We start from the raw sequence: 22,585 nt of genomic DNA, 5'->3' as shown, positions 1-22,585 counted from the left end.
AAAATAAAATAAAAACTAACAATAGGCAGAAAGCAAGAAAATGTATTGGTGAGAAAAAGAAATACCAAACCGCCCTTGATGGGGGTAGAATAGAATTCAAGAAAAGGAGAAATAGTTGTAGAAGTAAGCAATGAAGAAGGAAAGTCAGTGTACTTGAGTGAAAGCATTTTAAGTATAGTTGAAGATGCATGTGCTTATTGTCCATAAGTTTAAGATAGTTCTTTAGTTGTAATTAATCCACTTTAAGTAAAATTTAACTTCAAGTAAGTGTGTTTTGGATCCATGTGTGATGAGCATTTTGGAAATAACACTTCTGGGATGAGGGGTCACTACACAGTATTTAACCCAGGACTGTCGAACTCAATTGTTACGAGGGATGGATATGACATAAATGTCACTCGGTTGGGCTGAGCCATGCCTCACCAGCCCATATCAAGAGTGGGGGTGGCTGGCTCGCGGGCCAGATAAGAGCTCTCAAGGGGCCAGATCTGGCCTGCAGGCCTTACATTTGACAACCCTGATGTAATCATTTCCTGCTATTCTTCACAAGCACAGAGAGGTTCCTCCAGGCAATACTACAAGGTATAGTTTCCTCTGAATGATAGGGTACTGGATACTTATGGCATCTTTGTGATGTTTGCTGTCTTTACAAGTGAAGGCAATCACACTCCCACAGCAGTTTGTATAGTGACACTCTGCATGCAAAGGTGCTTCACCAGCTCACAGTTCTTGTCACAAATATACCCCGTCTCCAAACTCAAAACTGTAGTACTGATACAGTACTAATAAGGCAAACTACATGTTCTGTTGGGCACTTGGGATTCCCCCAGCATGTGGTTTATCCTTAAGAGACAAATGGAGAAGGGAGACATGGGTTGGTGCTGCGGAAACTATGGTTCATCCCTCTCCCCAGATATTTCTTGTTATTGAAACCACCATTAGCCCTGCTACTTTTAGCCCTGATAGAGTAAAAAGATGAACCTCTTTTTTTTGTACCAAAGTAAAAGTAACCAATAGCCAGTTTTGACTGGGATAAGAATTAACACCCCTTTCAACATCGTCATCCCCTTGGGAGCTCCTACAATTGTTTTTTAAAGCTAAGCTATACATTGAGAATCTGATTACAGATCCCCAACATAAAGTATAGTTTGGCACTTCAATGTACTTCTGCAATGTAATGACAAAGAAAACATCCACAGTTGTTTATTTGGAAAATTCTACAGACCTGTTGAAGTCAACTTACAATTAAAACAATAAAACAAAACTATTAAGCCATAGCCATTAAAAACAAAACAAGCCATTAAATACAAGTCAGGACATGAAAACACTATAACACATCAAGCTGTCTAAAATGATGTAGGTATGTCTTCAGGCTAGGGCAGAAGGTAAAATATGTTTTATAAAAGATGTAAACCCCTTAGTTAAAAGCCTCCGTTAAAAGGAAGGGTTTAGCCCGGCACCTAAAGGATAACAAGTTAAATGCCAGGCAAGGCTCATAGGGGAGCACTCCAGAGGTGAGGCACCACCATTGAAAAAGCCCTTGATTGCCACCCATCTCACCTCTGCAAGCATGGGTACAGCTTCAGAAGAGGCTCTTAACTGGTGGGCTATAGGCAGTACTGGTGAAGATGGTGCTTCCAGTTATTGAAGTATCAAAAGCCATTCTGGAAAAACCATAGAGAGTCCATTTTGCAGTAGCAAACTTGGAACCATACTAAAATGAGAAAAATAAATACGCCAATTGATATGTTTGAATTGTTCCTATAGAGTGTTCGCCACCTTGGGTACCCTATTTGGGTGGGAAGGCAGCATATAAATGTTTTAAGTAAAATAAATTTGCTGAGAATTGTTTCTTACAATTTTTAAAAATAAATTTTTTATCCATGAATGAATTGGACATGCTAACTTAATTGCCTCTGAATGGTTTAGAAATATGAAAAATAAATATGGATTTTGAGAAGATAAAAAGAGGTAACAAATGTGATTATTGAAACATTGTTGGGTGTGTAAGAGAATGTCAGTGCCATAACATAGAATGCATCTCTTCTGGAACTATGTTCTACAACTACTTGAGTATATGGTGTTAAAGGCCTTTTTAAAAAGATGTACTTTGTCGTAGATAAGTCTTAGGACAGTAAAGTCACAGCTTAAAAAGAGACTCCAGGATACTGACATTCTGCTGAACTCAGCTGATGCTCTGAGCCCCAATTACCTAGTTTAGAATGAAGGCAAACACTGCCTGTTTTTCGTAGTATTTAGGTCTACTTAACACTATAGGCAGCTTTCTTGATTCAATGTTTGTTATAGCTGGTGTTTGTATAGTCTTGCATTTTAAAAGGAAGATGTGACTCACAGAGAAATATAGCTGTGTTGGAGGATGACCTTTCCTGGGAGATAGGTGAGGGAATATGTCCTTATTGACCCTTCTAGAGCTTTCAGTGACTTCTAATACCATCAACCACATCTTTCTGGACTGCCGGAAAGTGAAAATGAGGGGCAACTTTGCATTAGATCCATACCTAGATAGTAAGAAGTTAGTGCTCATAGAATCCATTTTATGCCCTGTGGAAGCTAACTGATTGTATTCTCTGGAAGTCTGTCTTCTCCCCTATGTTTTATATTGGCCTTGAATTTCAGTGTCATCAGCATCCTGGTGACAGCACTGCTGGTTTCTTCAAACCACACTGACACAATGGAATCAGTGTTAGGCTGAATAATGACTAATAAACTAAAGTCCTGATAGAACAATGGTTGTGGCACTGATTGGATCAAGGAACTAGTTAATGGCTTACTATAGTTATATTATAGTTAATGGCCATTTGTGTAATAAATGTAGAAGTTTCACACATGATATTCAATTTCAGATCTCTTTCTGCAGAAAAATTTCATTTACTACTTTAGGGATTAAGTCAATCCCCACTGTATTGATTAAGTATGGAAAGGGTTGGTATAGCAAGGTTTCTTCACCTCCTACACCCTGAAGCAATGCCTTGTCATTTGGCCAGAGTGTTTTTGAAAGATTTCTGATTTTAGAAGCTCCAGAATCCAGTTTACTGTGATGTCCAGATATGGGTTTCTGGGCAAATAAGTCATTCCACCATGTGTGTGGGGGAGGGAAAGCAAGCAAGTTGTATTTGTGTGGTTTGTTTGTGACATCTGAAGATAACCAGAAATATCAGAATGAATGAATATATAATATATTTAAAACAGTGCAAGAATAACATAGAACAACAACAAACAAGCGAGGTGTTTGATTTCTGATGTTTATAGAGACAGGTAGGTAGCTTCAGGAGCCCTGTGGCGCAGAGTGGTAAGCTGCAGTACTGCAGTCCAAGCTCTGCTCACAACCTGAGTTCGATACCGATGGAAGTTGGTTTCAGGTAGCCAGCTCAAGGTTGACTCAGCCTTCCATCCTTCCGGGGTTGGTAAAATGAGTACCCAGCTTGCTGGGGGTAAAGGGAAGATGACTGGAGAAGGCACTGGCAAACCACCCCGTAAACAAAGCCTGACTGATAAACGTCGGGATGTGACGTCACCCCATGGGTGAGGAATGACCCAGTGCTTGCACCTTTTTAGGTAGCCTTCCTCTGGTTTGTTCTGTAAATGAGGAGACAAAATCCTGCCCCTTTCACCTTATCTCTCAGCACTCTGCCCTCCCTGCCTGGCTCTGATACTGGAAATGAGTTAGGCTGAACAAAAACCACCCGAAGCAAGGCAGCAACAGGGAAGCAATATTGTTCACCTGTGCATCACTTATGATGTAACATCAGTCTTTCTACCACTTTATGTGTGACTGGGACAGGCATATGAATAAAGTAGTGTGGCTGCTACTGTCATGTCTTTTAAGATTCTTGATCTGTTTTCTGTACAACAGTACACAAAAGCCAGACCCCATTTTATAAACTACAGTGAGATATAAAATAGTATAGGTTTGATTTAAAATGTCAGGTATTATGTTTATAGCACACTAATCATTCTACACCCTAACCTGAATAGCCTAGGCTAGCCTGATCTCATCAGATCTTGGAAGCTAAGCAGGGTCAACCCTGGTTCATGTCCTACACGCTGCAGGTAGGCCCAGTTTGGTCTCCTTGGAAGCAGTGCCCTCGGGTCTAGATAGTGAATCTTGAGAGCATTGACAGGAGTTGGAGGCAGGGAATTGGAGCTTGTGCTTAGTGGACAAGTTGATACAGCAAGGCAGCCTTCCCAAGCCTCAGCCTGAATGGCCTGGGAAGTAATCAGGGCTCAACTGCCCTGCTGGCAGGTGCTGAGCTCCTGCTGCACTGTGCTTAAAGCAAGGGATCCTGCAAAGAATTGTTGTTCTCATTCTTTGGTTCTGGGATGGGATTGCATGCAGCCTAAAGTACTTTACTTCCTTTGGGCCACCGTGGCCCAGGCCTTCTGCCACTGCCATTCCTGCAGAGTGGGAGCATCCTCTGGGGGACTATGGGCCCAGGTTCGCATTCTGCCTGGCAAAAGCCTGGTGGTTATTCCAGGGGCCAGTGGTGAAGTCTCCCTTGCAGGCACTGGCTTGGGAGGCCTCTGGCTCTGCTGGAACGTCATCAGCAGGCACCTCTGCAGTGTTGGGCCCTCTCTGGTCCTCCTCGGTCTCTTTTCCCAAGGACTCAGAGCCACTGGGCTGGGCAAAGAAGGTCATGACAGTTAGTGCTTTGATGGGAGACCGCCAGGGAAGCCTAGGGAGTCCCTTCTCTTCCTTCCCCCTCTTCTTCCTCTATTGTTTGGATGCTATAAATGAAAGGCACTGTCAATTTTAATTAATATTTTAGCTTAACTTGTATACTGTATTGGTTTTAATTGTGTAATAATGTTGTACGCCACTCTGAACCCAACTTGTTGGGATAGAGCAGCCTAAAAATATGATGATAATGATTATTGTTGTTGTTGTTAGGGTTGCTACACAGGCAGGCAGTGGCAAACCACTGAATGTCTTGTCTTGAAAACCCTAAGGGGTCACCACAAGTCAGCTGCGACTTAATGGCGATAAAAATAATAATTCTACATTAGTCTAAATGGCATGGCAAAAGAACCCAAAAGAGTTTTTTATAGCTGAAAGAAAAAATGGAGACATGAAAGGTTTTGAATTCCATATTTGTAAAAATTATCATTTAATTCAGGGGTTTGTTTTGTTTGTTTTTAATTTATCATGGAACAGAGGGATGCATAATAGAGAGGCCTAATATTCGTTTAATTTTGTAATTTACAAAATGTTCATCAGTGATTCTAATGTAATTTGCTCTATTTGTTATGACTATGTCCTCTTTATCAAAACCATTGCATTTGACTTACTGCATGCCATTTATATACAGTAATCCCAATAAAAACTTCTGAACTGAAGCATTTTGAATGTCTTAACATAAGCAGTAATGGCAGGATTAGCAAACTGAAACTCAAAAATCTTTTTCTCCCAGACAATTTTGGAAGAAGGAAGAAACGTTGTTTTTGTTTTTTTTAACCAGAGAAATAAAGTATCTTCTGGGCTCCAGACATAGATGACCCTGAAGAGACAGAATGGCAGAGTATCAGCTGGACCTGGCTGGGCACTGCTGCTGCCTGTAGAGAGGTTACCTGAGTTTGACTGTGGAGCTGCCCAGGTGGTGGCAGTTTACTCAGTAGACATCAGCACACAATACCAGCAAAGCAGCTGAGAAGCAGTGTAAGTCAGTAGTAGTAGGAACTGTCCTCTTTCAGATAGGGTTGCCAGGTCTTTCTTCACCACTGGTGGGAGGTTTTTTTGAGAGGCTGAAAGCCAATAATAACAACCTGAAAAAATATTATACATTTACAATGGCCACTAGGGCTTATTACATTGCATACATACAAAGTGTATCAATACATAGTGTATCCAAATGATCAAATGATCAAAGCTGGAGTCAGTGTATCAGGAACCGCATCAGCAGAATTTCATTAAGGTAAGCCCTTCTAGAGTGTAACAAAACCAAACATTATAGATCTAACTTCAAAAGTGAACAATGCATAAGGAAATAATGTAAAGAAATCTTACCAAATAAACCAAAAATTCTTTAGGCAAGAGCTCCAATGGAATAAATCGAATGCATCCATATGGTTGCAAAGATTTCTTCGGAGTGAAAAGTAACTTTGACTGTGCACTGAAATACCTTCAGCTGTGGGCTAGGTGTAGCAGAAGGAAGAATTGTTAAAGTGACAGGATGATTATAAAAAACAGGACAGGTCGAAATCAGTGTTTAAGCCACTAGGGGCTAACGTTTTAAAGAGAAAGATGAAGCGTCTCTCTTGACAGTTTAGAATTTTTTGGACGTCCTGTGCTTGATATGCCTTTTTTATACCATAATGAAGTTCTGCTGATGCGGTTCCTGATACATTGAAGCAGTGGGTAAGCTAGTCTTGTCTATTTCATACCATTAACCTTAGAACTGTTATAATTGGTGATAATATGTGTTTAATAATATGTGTTCTCATAACTCGGTGTTTAGCTGTCAGGCTCTGTTAATATCCTTATTAACTTTAGATGCTCACTGCACATGAATAGAATGAACTAATTTAAAGTAGTCCCTTTAAAATTTCGTCGGGTCAGTTAGCTGATGAAGATTTCGAAACGCGTCCTTGCTAGCCCGCCTTGGACCTGGTCATTGACTCCAGCTTTGACTACCTTTTCTTCGTGATCATTTGGATACACTATGTATTGATACACTTTGTATTTATGCAATGTAATAAGCCCTAGTGGCCATTGTAAATGTATAATATTTTTTCAGGTTGTTATTATTGGCTTTCAGCCTTGTGAGGCTAATTGTGTGAGCTATAACACAACATCAGCTAACTCTTTATCATTTGGGTGTTAAGCCCTGCGGGGCAAATCGTGTGTATCTCAACACAATAGAGATGAATTTTGGTTTGGTTTTGGTTACATAAAAACAACCCAGTCTCAATTGGAATTGTTTACTACCTGGAGGTTGGCAACCCTACTTTCAGAACATCCCTGAGAGAAGCTACCCAGGCCACAGAGATGCTGAGCAGTAGCATGGATATGAAAGGGGCGGTAGGGCTTTGAACTGGAGCAGGCTAGATAGAGTCTTATATACCGGGGGGGTGGGGGTCAACTCATCTGAGATGACTCTCCCACTACAAGCCCCACCTCTGTGAACCAGATAGGGCCACCAAGAGTGGGGGGGACAACATTCAGGGGGCCCAAGTCAGTTGCAGGGCCCCTGAAGCCAACGTCATGCGGTATTCATTGAATGCATTTAAAAAAAAAAATCCTGATGCAGTTCTGGCTGCAGCCACTCAGGGCGCAGGGAAGGCAGAGCACCACAAAGAGCAGCAGTGTCTGACTCTGGTGTCTTCTTGGCCTTTCTGCAAAGTTTCATACGAGGCTGAGGGAAACCATTTGCCGATCAGAGCCTGTTAAACCCATCAGCCAAGCCACCGCTGGGCAAGACCAGCCAGGACAAGCTATCATCATTGCCACAATGCAGCCTCCTAACAAGGTTTAGGGGTCCCATCTTTCTTTAGTTCTACCCAGCTCCTGCACAGCCGGGTCTTGCAAAGGGGCAGCCTTGTTAGTGTGTGGTAGCAAAATGGGGGGGGGGGAACCACTTTTGTTGTCTTTTCCTACATTTCTCTAACTCTTTTCTACACTTTTCTCCTCCTTCATTTTGCTGTCTTCTTTTCACAAGGTGCCATTTGTCTATTCCCATTTCTAATTTTTCTCCCCCACCGCTTTATTTTTCAGTCTCAACTCGTCATCCATCCTGGTTGGCAACTTACAATGTATTTAATAGTAGTATAGCAGCAAATCTTTCTTAACAGAAGGGGGCGGTTATATTTCCCCATAATAGTAAAAAGATCATTTCCCCCCACCCACCCTTTGTATGTGTGTTTGCCGTCAATTCACAGCTGATTTATGGCAACCCCATAGAGTTTTCAAGGCAAGAGAAGTTCAGAGGCGGTTTTCCATTGCCTGGCTTTGCATGGGTATCGAAATGTTTAATAGGGTCCCAGACCAACAATAAAAAACTTTTACAGGGCTTCGCATGGGCTGAGAGTTCTGAGAGAACTGTGACTGGCCCAAGGTCACCCAGCAGCCTTCATATAGAGGAGTGGGGAATTGAACCTGGTTCTTTAGATTAGAGTCCACTGCTCTACCCTTTACGCATGATAATAGAATGGTAATCTGCTTTAGTGGTAACAAATAAGGAACAGAAGTTAGAACATTTGTTTAATAACTTTATTTATATCCCGCCTTTCTCAAGGGGGACTGAAAGTGGCTTACACAGTTTTCCCTTCTCTATTTTATCCTCACAACAAACCTGTGAGGTAAATTAGGCTGAGAGTGTGTGACTGGCCCAAGGTCATCCAGGAAGCTTCCATGGCAGGCTGGGGATTTGAACCTGGATTTCCCAGATCCTAATCTGACATTTTAACCACTACACAAGCTTAGCTTCCAATACAGATAGGATGGGGTGTGTGTGTGTCTGACAATAACCTGGGCCAGTACTGCAGTCAAAGCTCTGTTCACAACCTGAGTTCAATCCTGACGGAAGTCAGTTTCAAGTAGCCTTTTCAGGTTTGATCAGCCTTCCAACCTTCTGAGGTTGGTAAAATGAGTACGACTAGGGAAGGCAATGGCAAAGCACCCCATGGGTCAGTAATGACCCAGTGCTTGCTCAGGGGACTACCTTTACCTTTTAAAAGTTTTATTATTAGTGTTGCTCTGACCTGCTGCTTGTGAGCAGGAAAGGCTGTTCCTCTCTGTCTTCAAAAGGAACTTGTACAGAGCTATTGGTCCACAGTCACTTGTGTTTTTAGCAGCTAGTTGCTCTAATCTTCATTGCTGTCATCTGTTGCAAAGTTTTTGTGTGTTGGCCTGTGTGAACGATGTCCACAAGTGACTATCAATGGGACAAGCGCTCATGAATATAATATATAGACTATGTAAGTAGTTAAGAGGCCTTTACATTGGTGTTTTTGCCACTCCTTTTGCCTTCAGTAGACAGTGCTTAGGTCTGTTAGTTTCAGGTGAGACCAACACACCAAAGTCTTTCTAGAGTGAAATAATTTACTATGAGGGTGATGATGGATGCTCCAGGACCATTCCCAGTCACCTGCAGGAAGCGTACCATGTTTGTTTTCCACCCTGAGGACAAGATGGACTTCACCTGTCAGAAGTGTAAGTTGATAAAGCTTTTACAGTACAAGGTTCGGAGCCTGGAGGAAAGGGTTGCTACTCTCTGTGACATCAAGGAAGGGGAGGATTTTATTAACAGAAGCCTTAAGGCCCTGCATAGGGAAGGAGAAATGATTCAAAGGGACAACAGTATGGTTGCCTGCCCTAACAAGACTCCTCAGAGCTCTGCAACACATCCCCATAGGCATTGAGTGAGACAGCACTCAGCGCCATTAGAACTCAGGAATCAATTCCAGGCCCTTACAGTGGTGGAAGAGCCAGAAACACTGCCAGTGGAAGAAACACAAGCACAAGGAAGACAGAGGGAGGGGGACAGGGGGACATGAAGAGCTGGCACTGGAAGGAAAAGGAAAGTGTTGGTTGTAGGTGACTCCCTGCTGAGGGATATGGAACGTCATGTGTCCAGGCCTGACCCCATGGCCCAAGAGGTGTGTTGCTTGCCAGGTACAAAAATTAAAGATACTATAGACCAGATACCAAAACTGGTAAAACCTAGAGATCATTACCCATTTGTGATGGTTCATGTGGGAACCAACAATACAGCTATGAACACCACTGAAAACATTAAAGCTGACTATGAAGCTCTTGGGAGGAAGCTGAAGAGAATGGGGGCCTTGGTGGTGGTCTCTTCAATCCTTCCTGTCAGGAAGGGGAATGCAACAGGAACAAAAGACAATGGAGGTGAACCAATGGCTGCGTTGGTGGTGCTGGCCGGAGCAGTTTGGATTCTGGGACCACGGGCTAGGTTTTCTGGATGATGATCTATTAGCACGGGATGGAATTCACCTTTCAAGGTTGGGGAAGAATGTTTTTGGAAGAAACCTGGAGAGATTCATCAGGAGGACTTTAAACTAATACCACAAGGGGAAGGAGACAACCAATGTAGGAATTTAAATTAAGGCAATCAAACTGCAGAGGCCCACCTGGAAGGGCCAGGTCTAAAGGAGCCAAAGGAGGCTTCAGGTGTTGGTTGACATGAACAGAAAGGTAGTTGAGAAACATCTGGCTGCGCTGGATGAGTTCAGATCCCCCGGGCCAGACAATATGAACTCGAGAATGTTCAAATAACTTTCTAGAGAGCTTACAGAGCCTTTGTCCATCATCTTCCAAACCTCCAGGAGGATGGGAGATGTGCCACAAGATTGGAGGAGAGTGAACGTTATCCGAATGTTAAAAAAAGGGAGGAGGGATGACCCAGGCAACCACAGGCCAGGCAACTACAGGCTAGTTTGACCCCTATCCCAGGGAAGATACGGGAGCAGATATTAAAGAGATCAATCTGTGAGCATCTGAAGGATGACTTGGTGATCTGGGGAAGTCAGCATGGATTTGTCCACAACAGGTCCTGCCAGACCAACCTTGTTTCCTTCTTCGATTGAGTGACAAGCGTACTGGATTGAGGGAATGCAGTTGATGTTGTTTACTTGGATTTCATTCAGGCTTTTGACAGGGTTCCCCATGATATCCTGATGGGTAAACTAGAGAACTGTGGAGTGGACCCTAGTATAGTTAGGTGGATAGAGAACTGGTTGGAGAACCTCGCTCAAAGAGTAGTTGTCAATGGCAGCAATTTACCCTTCGTAATTTTTCTTTTCAACTTCCTTTTCTACCAGGTTTCTCATGTTAGAGTAGTTCCCTGTTTTAAAGTCAAAGGTAATTGTGTGAGATTTCCCAGGCCCTTTCCCACATACATGTAAATTAAATTTGATGCCATTGTGGTCACTAATGCCTATTGGCTCAATTACATCCACATCCCGCACTAAGTCGCTGGCAGCACCACAGACTATTAAGTCCAAGATTGCCTACCCTCTGGTTGGGTCCATGACCCACTGTTCGAGGGCGCAGTCATTGAGGATGTTTAGAAATGTTATCACTTTGGCTTGACTGGAGCATGCATTTATCCAGTCAACATGAGTGTGGTTAAAGTCTCCCATTATTACTGCTTAATCAACTTTGGATACTTCCCTTAATTCATTGTCCATCTCTAGATCACCCTGAGCCCTTTGGTCAGGGGGACGATAGAACATCCCCAGTACTAAATTACCTTTGTGGCCTGGAATCATCACCCACAAGGATTCTGTGGATGAGCCTGCCCTTTTATGGTTTCTAGTTTATTAGACTCTATGCCTTCCTTGATATACATAGCAACACCCCATCCAATATGCCTTCCCTGTCATTTCTATGGAGTTTGTATTCAGGAATGACCGTATCCCAATGGTTCTCTCCCTTCCACCAGGTTTCTGTAATGTTCACTATATCTATGCTTTCCCTTAAAACAATGCACTCTAACTTCCCTATTTTCGCTTGGAGGCTTCTAGCATTAGCATAGAAACACCTCCACCCTGTCTCTCTCTTTCGACTTGCCTGGCATGTGCCCTTGGGCATCCTTAGGTGGCTATCCCACTTTACTTTAGAATCCCCTTTCATGTCTACCCTATTCCCGTGTGGGCAATCAGAAGCAATTCTCCCTTTGTCCTTTAATGAAGACTTTAATCACACAGTTGATTCCCCTATTTTATTTGAGATATTGATCATTCAGTTTGAGCCTTCAGATATTTGTTTTTTGTGTGCATATGCCCTATTAAAACAAGATCCAAAAATATCAAAATCTGAGGACCCTGGAGAAACAATATGCACTTATGATAAATTCACCAGTAGCTAGTAAATTCACTAGAACAAGTGCCTTAAAAATGGATGTTCAGAACAACTTATTCTGAGTAGTTTGAAGTGTGATTGTGTTCATTGGCAGTAGCCAAGTATCTATCCACCATATTTTCCTTAAAGAAATAAAGGCTTCTCTTTTACTGCTGAAGACCTTTTGGTCAAGGGAGCTTGAAGGAAAGAAGTGTGATCGTGTTGCTGGAAGAGCAATAGTCTTTCAGCAATAGTTGCTGGAAGAGCAAAAACCATAGTCTTTTTCTTTCTATATTTCTCATCTTGTCTGAAACAGAATTTCTATACCTCCCCATTTGAAGTGGCTGCAAAAAAGATTCACTTTGGACAAGATAAAGATGTGAAACAGGAAGCAAGAAATTTGTGCTGCTTTCTCTTTTTTGCGTAATTGTCATACCCAAAACAGAATGACGACAACAAGTGTCATCTTGCATATGATTAATTAGTGACCTTTTATGTCAGTGTAAACCACAGAGGCGTAATGATCTGTTACCAAGACATACTGATATGGGTATTGTTTCCAATATTCATATTCTGGTCATATTGCTCTTCTGTTTGTGTGTGTGTGTCCAAGCAGCTTTCTGAAAGAAAACTGTAAGTCGCTGTATTTTGAGCACATTGTTTACTAATGTGCAGGTGAAAATATCCTAAAAGGGAGAAAAATGTAGAGGTCTCCTCTATCCATTCTTCCAAAAAAAGTGCAACGGAGGTAAATTTTGCCCCAGAACACTGTTGGTTATACAGTTCATGATGCTGCAAATTTTCCCAATAAAATACGGTGGGTGGAGGATGAAAAAGCTCCACTGAGAAAAATCCCCCTTAATTCCATTTTTCATGCTATTTTATCATTTGTACATATTCAGGCAGAGTTGAAAAATCCTTGATGTGTCGTATTTTGACATGTTTAAATGACAGGGTGATTTAAAGAACCAACATGCATGTATTCTTTGGTTAAAATGGAAAGGTAACCACTTTTCAAAAACATGTTTAAAAGAAAAAACAGTGATAAGTTGGTCTTTCTTTTGTGAGAGATTTGAAATATTAAATAACAGTGCAATTCTAAGTAGAGTTGCTCCAATCTAAGCTCATTCATTTCAATGGACTTAGACTTGAGTAGCTGCATAGGATTGCACTGTAAATGTGGTTGAGCTAAAATATGGAAGTTTGTGTGTATTCTATTTTATCTGCAAAAAGAAGACTGATACTTGTAGCCTGAGATGTACCTTTCCCGATGTTCTTTGAGATGTTCCCAAAGAACATAGGGAAACGATTCTCAGAGATGGCAGTCATTTAAAGGACACTAAATTTAATTCACATGGTTCAGACATGTGCCCCCTCAAACATTAATTAGCTGTTTCACCTTTCATATAACCTGTCTACCAGACGAAAATGTGCTTTTGTATCCAACCTTTTGAGTTAATTAATTAAATATATTTCTATGGCAGATCTGCCCTGTACGCCACAAATTTTGGACTATCGTCCTGGGATTTCTTAATGATGTCTGGGAACCTTTACAGTGTAATCCAAAGCAGAGTTACATCCTTCTAAACCAGTAGTTTCCAAACTTTTTGGGTCACCGCCCCCTTGGTTCCACAGACTCAACCCCACCGCCCCCTACCTATCTGACAACACAGTTAAAGGGGCCCACCTCTAGTGTCCCCCTGCTGCCCCCTTGCCTCTTAATGCCTCCCTGGGTAATCCCCCCCCAGAGGGCACTGGTATTCTCTATTGCCTCTGTTTTCCTTTTTCAGCAAAAAGGTTACTGTCTTGTGCTTCCAGTATGCTTCTGGTTAATATCTTCTGCTTTCTTAAGAAGGCAAAAATTGCTTAATACTACATCTCCCTGTTCAACAGCTCTTAGCCTGTATTATAAAAGTAGCAGTTGAAATGATCTTCGCTACGCAGCCATAAAACTCCCTCACCCTACCATACTTTTTATTGCATCAACTAGATGCTGTCAATATCACTGACTTCCACATATTCACTGCTCAATGTTAAGAACATAAGAACAGCCCTGTTAGATCAGACCAGTGGTGTATCTAGTTCAGCAACACAGCTGCCAAGCAGATGCCCTGGAGACCCAGTAAACAGGATACAAAGACCAAGGCTTTTCCCCGATACTGGTATTCAGAGGTTTGTTGCCTTTGGATAAGGAGGTTCCTTTTGGTCACCATGGCTCATAGCCATTGATGGACTTATCCTCTATTAATCTCTCTAATCTCCATGCTTGTGGCTATAACTGCATCCACTGGCAATGAATTCCCAACTTGTTGAGTAAAGCATTTCCTTTTGTCTATCTGGAATCTATTGCCTAACAACCATTGGAGGTCCCCGAATTCTGTTCTATTCACTTTCCCCATCCCATGCATAATTTTATGAACATCTCTCATGTCTCCTTTCAGATGTCTTTTTTTCTAAACTGAAAAGTTCCAGAACTCATTTGTTACGAGGGCCAGATATGACATAAATGTCATTTGGTCAGGCTGGGCCATGTGTACCAACCCACAGCAGGCTCACCAGCCTCATTGCCCTCCCCAGCAGCCCCCAACTTCGGGAGTGGGGGGGGAGTGCAACCCAAGTTCTGGACTGGAGCCCCCCCCTTCTGCTCCCCGCTGCTTGCAGGCTTGGATTTCCATGTGGAGGTCCCAGCCAGCAAGATCGGAAGGCCCCCGCAGCTCAGAATCGGGAGTGGGAGGTGGTGGCTACCTCAGATCACAGGTGTGATAACAGCCCTCAAAGGGCCTGATCTGGCCTGCATTTTGTCATAGAAGGCTGTTTCTTTTGTCAAATTATCAACCCTCAGAGGGTTTTTTTAACCACCAAGTTAAATTATTATGGAATAATTGCACCATTTAGGTAGTCAAATTTTTACAGGGTTATATAGTATATTCCTGTTTGTACCTATGCTTGTATAACTGTAAATACAATTAATGAGAGTTCAAAGACAATTTGCGATATTTTATATGACAATATAGAAAGGAGAACTGCCTTTTAGCAAACAGGTATGTAACTATAAGGCACAACAGGTCAATTAACTAACCATTTAAACTCCGAAGGGACTGTGGCAGGTAAGGAGCAGGTGAACCCTTCCACTTCTTAATAAGGTGGTTTTTTAAAATTGACCATTTGTTCTCGTAGAGAAGCAAATACATTAATGGTGATATTTTGCTTACTACCAATTTTAAGACAGTGAGAGAAAAGAGACTAAGAGGAATCACTTATATGTTTGCAGACGGTTGGAAAAAGAATAACTACAGCTACAATTCAGGAGCCGTCGAAAATAGAATTGGACAGCAGAACAAAGAGTAAGTCTTGCTAATATTTTATTTCTCCTTGTACTCAGAGTAGTTGGTCAGCATGGGAAATTTGGGAGTACTTTCATTTTTTAGCAGTGTTCTAATTTAAAAAATAACCAAGTGAATATACCATAGGGCTTTGTGCTAAAAATGTCTAGGCATTTTGTTTCACAGACTTTAACAATTGAATTATCCTTTTATTCACTACTTTCTCACACAGAATATTGGATTATATTGCACTTTCAGCTCCTAAAGAAATCCAATTTGTTGGCTGTTCTTCTGTTGTTGTTTTTTAAAAATCCTCTTGCACATGCATCTCAGAAATATATATTTAATATTTTGTCTTTGTTTTTCTGAGTAAATACTGTCAGACAGTGGTCTCCCAGAAGTAAAAATAGTAGTATGCATTTCCAGTACTATGAATTAGTGTGTGTTTAAAAATGGTTGAACCCTATAATTAGGTTTCCTTACCTCCTAGAAAGAAAAAATACTTGTTAGTATCTAGTTGACATCAGATTCTTATGCTTCAGTCCGGTTTATACAACTTTACCATTAATAGCCCCAGTCCTCCCTTGTGTTTGGAAGCAGGATTATTTCTTTGCGCGGCTAGGAGATTGATGGTGCAGCCCTATACAAAGGTGCACTCTTCTAAGCTCAGTAACCTTGATTAATATTATAACTCTGTTTAGGATTGCACTATGTAATTACAGTATACTGTTAAAGAAGAGAGTTCTTCACAAGGAGAGACCTTTCTCTCGCTGAGCGATTTCTTTTCCTGGGAAGGAGAATGAAGAAACCTTATACTCCAATGCCTTAGACAGTTCCTATCTTGCTTAATCATCTTTAAATGTTTAGGCATAGTTATAGCAAATAAGGACAAATGCTGAAAACCAACATCTAGTCTTCTTTAATAGCTGGTCTCAAATACCTTGTATTGAGAAAAGGGGATGTTATGATTCTCTGTGGTCTGTTGTATGATGAAGTTACCTAGGTTTGCTAGAGTAAAGACAAAAGAAGACTACAATTTTTAAAAGTGGGATTTGTTTATAAAACATTGGAAGTTTCAGGTTGAAGTTTATTTTAAAGTATAGGGTGATATTCCCCCCACCTTCACAATCCAAATAAAGCATTATGAAAAATAAGTAGAAAAGGGTTGGCTGCTAGAAACACACATTCTTGATGGTTTTTTTTTTAATTCGAAATCCTTCCAATAGCTCATACATGAGCTTTGCACATGCACATACAAACACACTCACACTGCTCTTTTGCCTTGGTTGATTGGGGAAGAGAACTAGCAGTCAGCTGCTAACAGGCTGGATAGCTTGAGATGTGGGGTGGGGAGAGAATCTTTTTTTTATTTAAATCTTCACCAACTTAAAACATACATATATATGTGTTCTTTGCACACACACACACACACAAAAACAATGCTGAAACTGACCAAGTAGATCAGTTAATTTATTTCCTCCTTTCTTTATCATTTGTTCTTGTCTCTCATGTATATTATAAGAAGTTACAGGGTTGGGTTCTTTCATTCTAGAAATGGCACAACTCTGCTGCCTTATACTTCCAGTATGAATCCCCTGTACCCCTCTGAAAAATCCACTTTCAGGGATAGCTTGGACTTTATTGTGGGAACTACAGCAAGAAAGCAAATTGACAGAAATCATTCTGTTCACTCTTGAGCGATTAGAGCAAGTTATCCCAAACAGAGAAAAGAGAATGGAGAAGATTTCTGCAAATTCCCCTCATTGCTGCTGCTCTTGTGCCATACCCCCTGATGCCATGAGGATCCCTCACTATCAGAAGTAGCTTTTTATGGAGTACAGTGGGAAAGTTCTTATGCAGACTTGCTCTGTTCATGGAAAGGTTGGAATCCAACTCCAAACTACTAAAGCTTTTCTACTCTCTAAATTCTAATAGCTGTAGTAAGTAGATCGAATTCTATTATCACATTAGAAAAGGATCTATCAGACTTGCTTTGGGAGCTCTGAGGGTTAAAATAGGGGAAGTGTTCTGTAAACACTCCCAATGTGTAATTTGGCCCCGAAGAGCAGTTGTGGAAGAACCCTGTATGGATTGGAGTCATGGTGCTAGAGGAGGAGAGACAGCTATCCTCTTTCCCACCATTCAATTTCTCCCATTTCTGTGGTCCTCTTGGACTGCTTTAAGCCTCAACAGAGAATGTGGGATATTTTGATAGGGAAATGGCAAAGGGTGAGAGTTTAGCTGCAGTTTTCAAACCCCACAATCTTGAAGCTTGTCAGCCCACTTCTTCTACCAACCCCCAGCAAGCAGAATGTTTCAATCCAGTTTGACCAAAGATAATGGAGAACATGCAAAGAAGGAGAACAGTTTTCAGAGCGCTGCGAATATAGAAGATCTTCCATGAGTATCACAAAGCAGCCAAAGAAAATTTGGTGGAAAAAAAGTGTAGTGTATTAGAAGAACAGGAAAACTATTTGCAAATTGAATTTGTCAGATACAGAGGAACTACTTCTTGGGAATACAAGCAAGGTAAAGATGGGTACATAATATTAGACTATTATTAGGTTTTAAATCAGGCCTGTATCTAGGATACGGACACCAAAGTACTGACACTGCATAACAATTGCTTTCCTAAAGTCAGTCAGAAAAGCTTTTATCCTTTTGACTAAAAATATAAGAACTGGGATCTAGCCTCGTGTACTGTTATGAAAAAAATGGTCAGTTATAATTATAGTAATTGCCTCTTGTGTAGGCTGCTGTGCATTAATATGTTACATTACTATGATGTGTTAATATGTATATATTATACAATATATAATATTCATATTAATACATGCTATATTAATGTGTATATTAATGTGATGTCATGTATATATCATATATTCACTAATAGAATGGTATGCTCCTGGTGTGTCTTGAGGCTGTAACTGCTGTTTGGCATTAAATTGTGATGCTTATATTCTTGTATCATAATGGCTAATCTCTTAGCAATACTTGGTTTAAGGAGCATAATTGCTTTTTCTGGACAGTATTTCAGTGGTAATATGCTTGCATTTTCTAAAAACAATAAGAGCTGAGATGCCATATCTTTAAAAGAAACTGAATGTGCTTGCTTGATCAATGTGATTCTGATATAATCATTGCAGGGCTAGTGAGGAAGTAGGGTTACAGTATAGGAAGGATTTTTATTAACATTCATAGGAATATATTTTTTACATTTCAGTCAGTGGGTACACTGGGTACCACCATATGCTCTACAAAGGCTATAACAAGCCCCATTGCTTTACAAAGGCTATAACAAACCCCATTGAGAGCCAGTGTGGTGTAGTGGTTAAGAGTGGTGGTTTGGAGCGGTGGACTCTAATCCAGAGAACCGGATTTGATTCCCCACTCCTCCACATGAACCCAGCTGGGTGACCTTGGGCTAGTCACAGTGCTCTAGAGTTCTCTCTAAGCTGGTTTGATTCTTCCTTTAATGGTAGAGAAAGTTGGCATATAAAAACCAACTCTTCTTCTCCCACTTGCTACTTAACATGTGCATGGAGCCCACCTATATCCCCATCCGGCTGTAGCCCAACCCTTCTGTTTGACTAAAGTTTACATAACCTCCTTGAGTTTCACAAAAAGTGATAGACAAAAGTCCCATGGCACTTTAAAGCCCAATATAATTTGTTCCAGTGTGAGTTTTTGAGTCAGAGCTCACTTTATCAAGCGCAAAAGTGATATTTTCTATTTGTTATATGGTAAGCATTTCGATATAACAGAAGTTTTTATGTGCAATTACAATGAGTTGGTTCCAAAGGTGCTATTCTGGAACTCTAGCAGGTCAGCAATGCATTGGCAGAGTTAGGGGATAATTTTTGCTGATACCCGCTCACGCTGTTTGTGAGAGTCCCTGGCCCTGGCAGCATTTTGGGAGGGGTGGCTTAGTGGGCAGAGGAGGCAGTTGTGCAAGTACCATTCAGTAAGCTTTACTCATTATTTTGAAATAAAATGTTATATTGTGTCCTCTTCTTGCAGTAAAGGAGTATTGCAAAGTAATATTTCCATATGAAGCACAGAATGAAGATGAACTGACAATCAAAGAAGGTGATATTGTCACTCTTGTCAATAAGGTAATTCAATGTTCTTCTCTTCCATGCACTTTAAAGTAGCCATGTATTTTCAGATAAAAAATAGCTGTTGCCTCTTGCTTATACTCAGACTATCCACTCAAATTGCATGTCTGTATGTGACTGTAACATACAGTTTGAGGTGTTATGGGAGATACACTTCAAAAGCATGAAGTACCATCAGAAAAATACAGATGGGAAATGGTCACGTGGGCTATTTATGCATGGGAGGTTTTGCCTTGGATTTGCCACTCTAGATGCACATTTTCCCCATCTGAATTCTCAAAACTCTGCATGGGGGCTTATTGTTGAGTTTTTAGAATTTGGATGGGAAAAATGTGCATTTAAAGAGTGGCAAATCCAAGGCAAAACCTCCCATGCATAAATGGCCTTACTGTATCTTGTAAAATGCCCTTCCATGTTAAAAGCCACACAACTTTTTCTGCATAATTTGCTGAATCTGCTGAATCCAGCAGAAAACTCGTGGAAGGTTGTTGTGGGTTGTCCTCAATTCCTGTGTGTAGGGTGCCAGATTTGGAGCAGGACTGTGGTGGGGATGGAGAAAGAGGTTCTGCTTTCCCCTACATCATTTTATCTACCTGGGGAGGGATATTATTTGGCTAAGCCATGTATTTTTGGGGATACACTTGAGTGTTTCCACAGCAGGCCAGTAGAACCCCCCTCCCAGGACTGCTTCAGTAATGTGTGGATCACCCCATAGGCATAATTGCCAGTATGTTGTGTTCCTTTGCAACTTAACCAGCTTTTCTGGAAGAGGAGTACAGAAGTGTGATGTCCAGTGATCATATGTAAGGCCACTGCTTCTGCTTCCCTATAAATATTTAATAACAACACTAGAAAACTGAAAAGAAACAGGATAGCAAGGAAAAGTAATTCTAAATGGAGCTGGATAGTATTTGTAGGATTTAACTTCAGCTATGGCAGTGTAAGCTTTAGCTCTCCTTCCATATAAAAGAAGGTTTCTTGACAGAGATAGCAAATTCAAGAAATACCTTATTGACATAGAATTTACCATGCTCCACAGTGAGCTGGTTCTATACTGTGCCGGGTCTCTGGAGAACCAAGAAGAAATGCTTGTCCTGTCCATGTTTCTCTGTATTTTATACATGTCTGCGTGCACCCATACACACAGTGTATACATATGTAATGTACATGTATGAATAAAGTTATGCTTGATTTATTTAATCAATCAATCAATCAGGTTACTCTAACTCTATATAGCAAATGATTTACAGTAGGCAGGATAACAGAAGTCTTATAACATTATTTCAAAAGCACTGCTGTCTTCAAACCATTGTTTTCAAGAGCAGTCCTGTTAGTTTAAAGGTTATCTTCATGCAGTTTGTCCTTAAAATTGAGGAATGCCTCTCCTATAGTTTTCAATCAATAAAAGGAAGAATAATCTTCCCAGATAATTTCACTCATGGCTGCAGGAGCTGATTTTTTAAAAGTCATTTAGAAATACAAGTCACACAGAAAGGAATGTTTAAAAATAGTTTCAGTCAAGGAAGATGGTATTTTCCCCCTCCAAATTAAATCAATATGAAGATATCCTTTATTTGCAAGAACTGTTATTTTTCAGGACTGTCTTCTGTGCCTATATAGAAACCATGCATCTTTTCCCCCCTCAGAAGTTGAAAGCTTGATCAATAAGGATCAGACAACATCAAATGTCATGAAGGTTTTCAAAAAGTCTTGTTTTAAAAGTACAAAACTTTATACTAAAAACTGTTAGGATAACCTGTAGCAATTTGATGGTAATGAAATACCTAAATTGAAATACTGTTATTTGTTTACTTCATTTATACCCCACCTTTCTCTCCAATAGGGAGAGACCCAAAAGCTACTCACATCAGTCTCCTCCATTTTATCCTGACAACAATCCTGTGTATCAGGTTAGGTTGCGAGAGTGTGGTTGGCCTAATGTCACTCAGCAAGCTCCCATTGGCAGAGTAGAGATTCAAAATCCCAGATCCTATTCCATCATTCTAAACTCTTCACTCCATTTAAAGGTAAAAGGTAAAGGTCCCCTGTGCAAGCACCGGGTCATTCCTGACCCATGGGGTGACGTCACATCCCAACAGTTACTAGGCAGACTTTGTTTACGGGGTGGTTTGCCAGTGCCTTCCCCAGTCATCTTCCCTTTACCCCCAGCAAGCTGGGTACTCGTTTTACCGACCTCGGAATGATGGAAAGCTGAGTCAACCTTGAGCCGGCTACCTGCAACCAACTTCCGTTGGGATCGAACTCAGGTCGTGAGCAGAGCTTGGACTGCAGTACTGCAGCTTACCACTCTGCACCATGGGGTTCCATTTACTCTTGTTAAAATAACAATATCTTTTATTTTATTATCTTTTAATATAAAGATAATTTCAGAGGTAAGCTGTGCTGCTCTGCAGTAGAACAGCTAGATCCAAGTCAGGTAACGCTGTAGAGACGACAGGATTTTTGGGTTATAAACCTTCGAGAATCAAATCTCCTTGGTGTCTGTTGAAGGGAACTTTGATTCTCAAAAGCTTAACACTGAAAATCTTTTCAGTCTCTAAGGTGCTACTGGATTTGAATCTAGCTGTTTTAATACCGCTAATACATTTGTTAAAATGTTTAAAAGATCAGGCTAGCCTGGGCTGTCCAGGTTAGGGCACCTTTAGTACAGGGAAATCTAATTCCAGTTGTGAGCAATAAAAGGGTAAAGTCTTCGATTTCTGCTGCTGCTGAGCATGCTCCATTGTAAGTGGCAACAAATCTGAGAATTGTACGCTTTCATTTGCACACCAGCAGTTTTGTTGCTATTTCAACAATGTTCAGCTGCATGGATAAGCAGCACCTAGTGCAGACCAGTGAGGTCAATGAGGGATGGTTAGGTAGGTTCAAGAAGCACATCAGAACCAGGTTCTGTGTAGTTCCTCTCCCTATTGGGCTACTGCTTTTATGTGTCTCTGTCCTATGGCCATATTGAATATTGCAGTTCTGGCTAAAATGCTTGACTATTTAGCAAGGCTGAGACAATGAAGCACTACATTTTGTTTGTAGATGTACAGACTGATATTTATTTTTGTACATCTTTAATATCGAATGTAGACATGCTCAAGAACCTGCTGGTTCAGTTTACATTGAGGTCATGTGTCATGATCACACCAGCTGAATGTTCACCAAGCTGTTGGCTCATGAGTAAACATGGCTGGATAATGTAGCACCTGCGGATGCATGGAAATGTAATCACCCCCTTCCCCGCGCTGCGGCTACTGCCAGTTGTTCTTAGTTTAGTTTAGTTTAATTTATTGTTGTTATGGTCATAGACCAGCACATGC

The 22,585-nt window shown here is 41.0% G+C and overlaps 1 protein-coding gene across 2 annotated transcripts in view; it reads left to right on the top strand.

Moving 5' to 3' along the window:
- The window catches only part of SH3KBP1 (SH3 domain containing kinase binding protein 1), a 133,145-nt gene that overhangs the window by 77,552 nt on the left and 33,008 nt on the right, over positions 1-22,585 (top strand). For both annotated transcript variants that reach the window (XM_056861727.1, XM_056861726.1), the window contains 2 exons: positions 15,090-15,162; positions 19,162-19,256. In XM_056861727.1, the coding sequence (XP_056717705.1) occupies positions 15,090-15,162; positions 19,162-19,256 (168 nt within the window). The remainder of the gene's footprint in view (positions 1-15,089; positions 15,163-19,161; positions 19,257-22,585) is intronic.

Source organism: Euleptes europaea, chromosome 16 (genome assembly GCF_029931775.1).
Source record: "Euleptes europaea isolate rEulEur1 chromosome 16, rEulEur1.hap1, whole genome shotgun sequence".
NCBI classification, from domain to species: domain Eukaryota; kingdom Metazoa; phylum Chordata; class Lepidosauria; order Squamata; family Sphaerodactylidae; genus Euleptes; species Euleptes europaea.
This window is presented reverse-complemented; position numbering and strand designations above follow the sequence as displayed.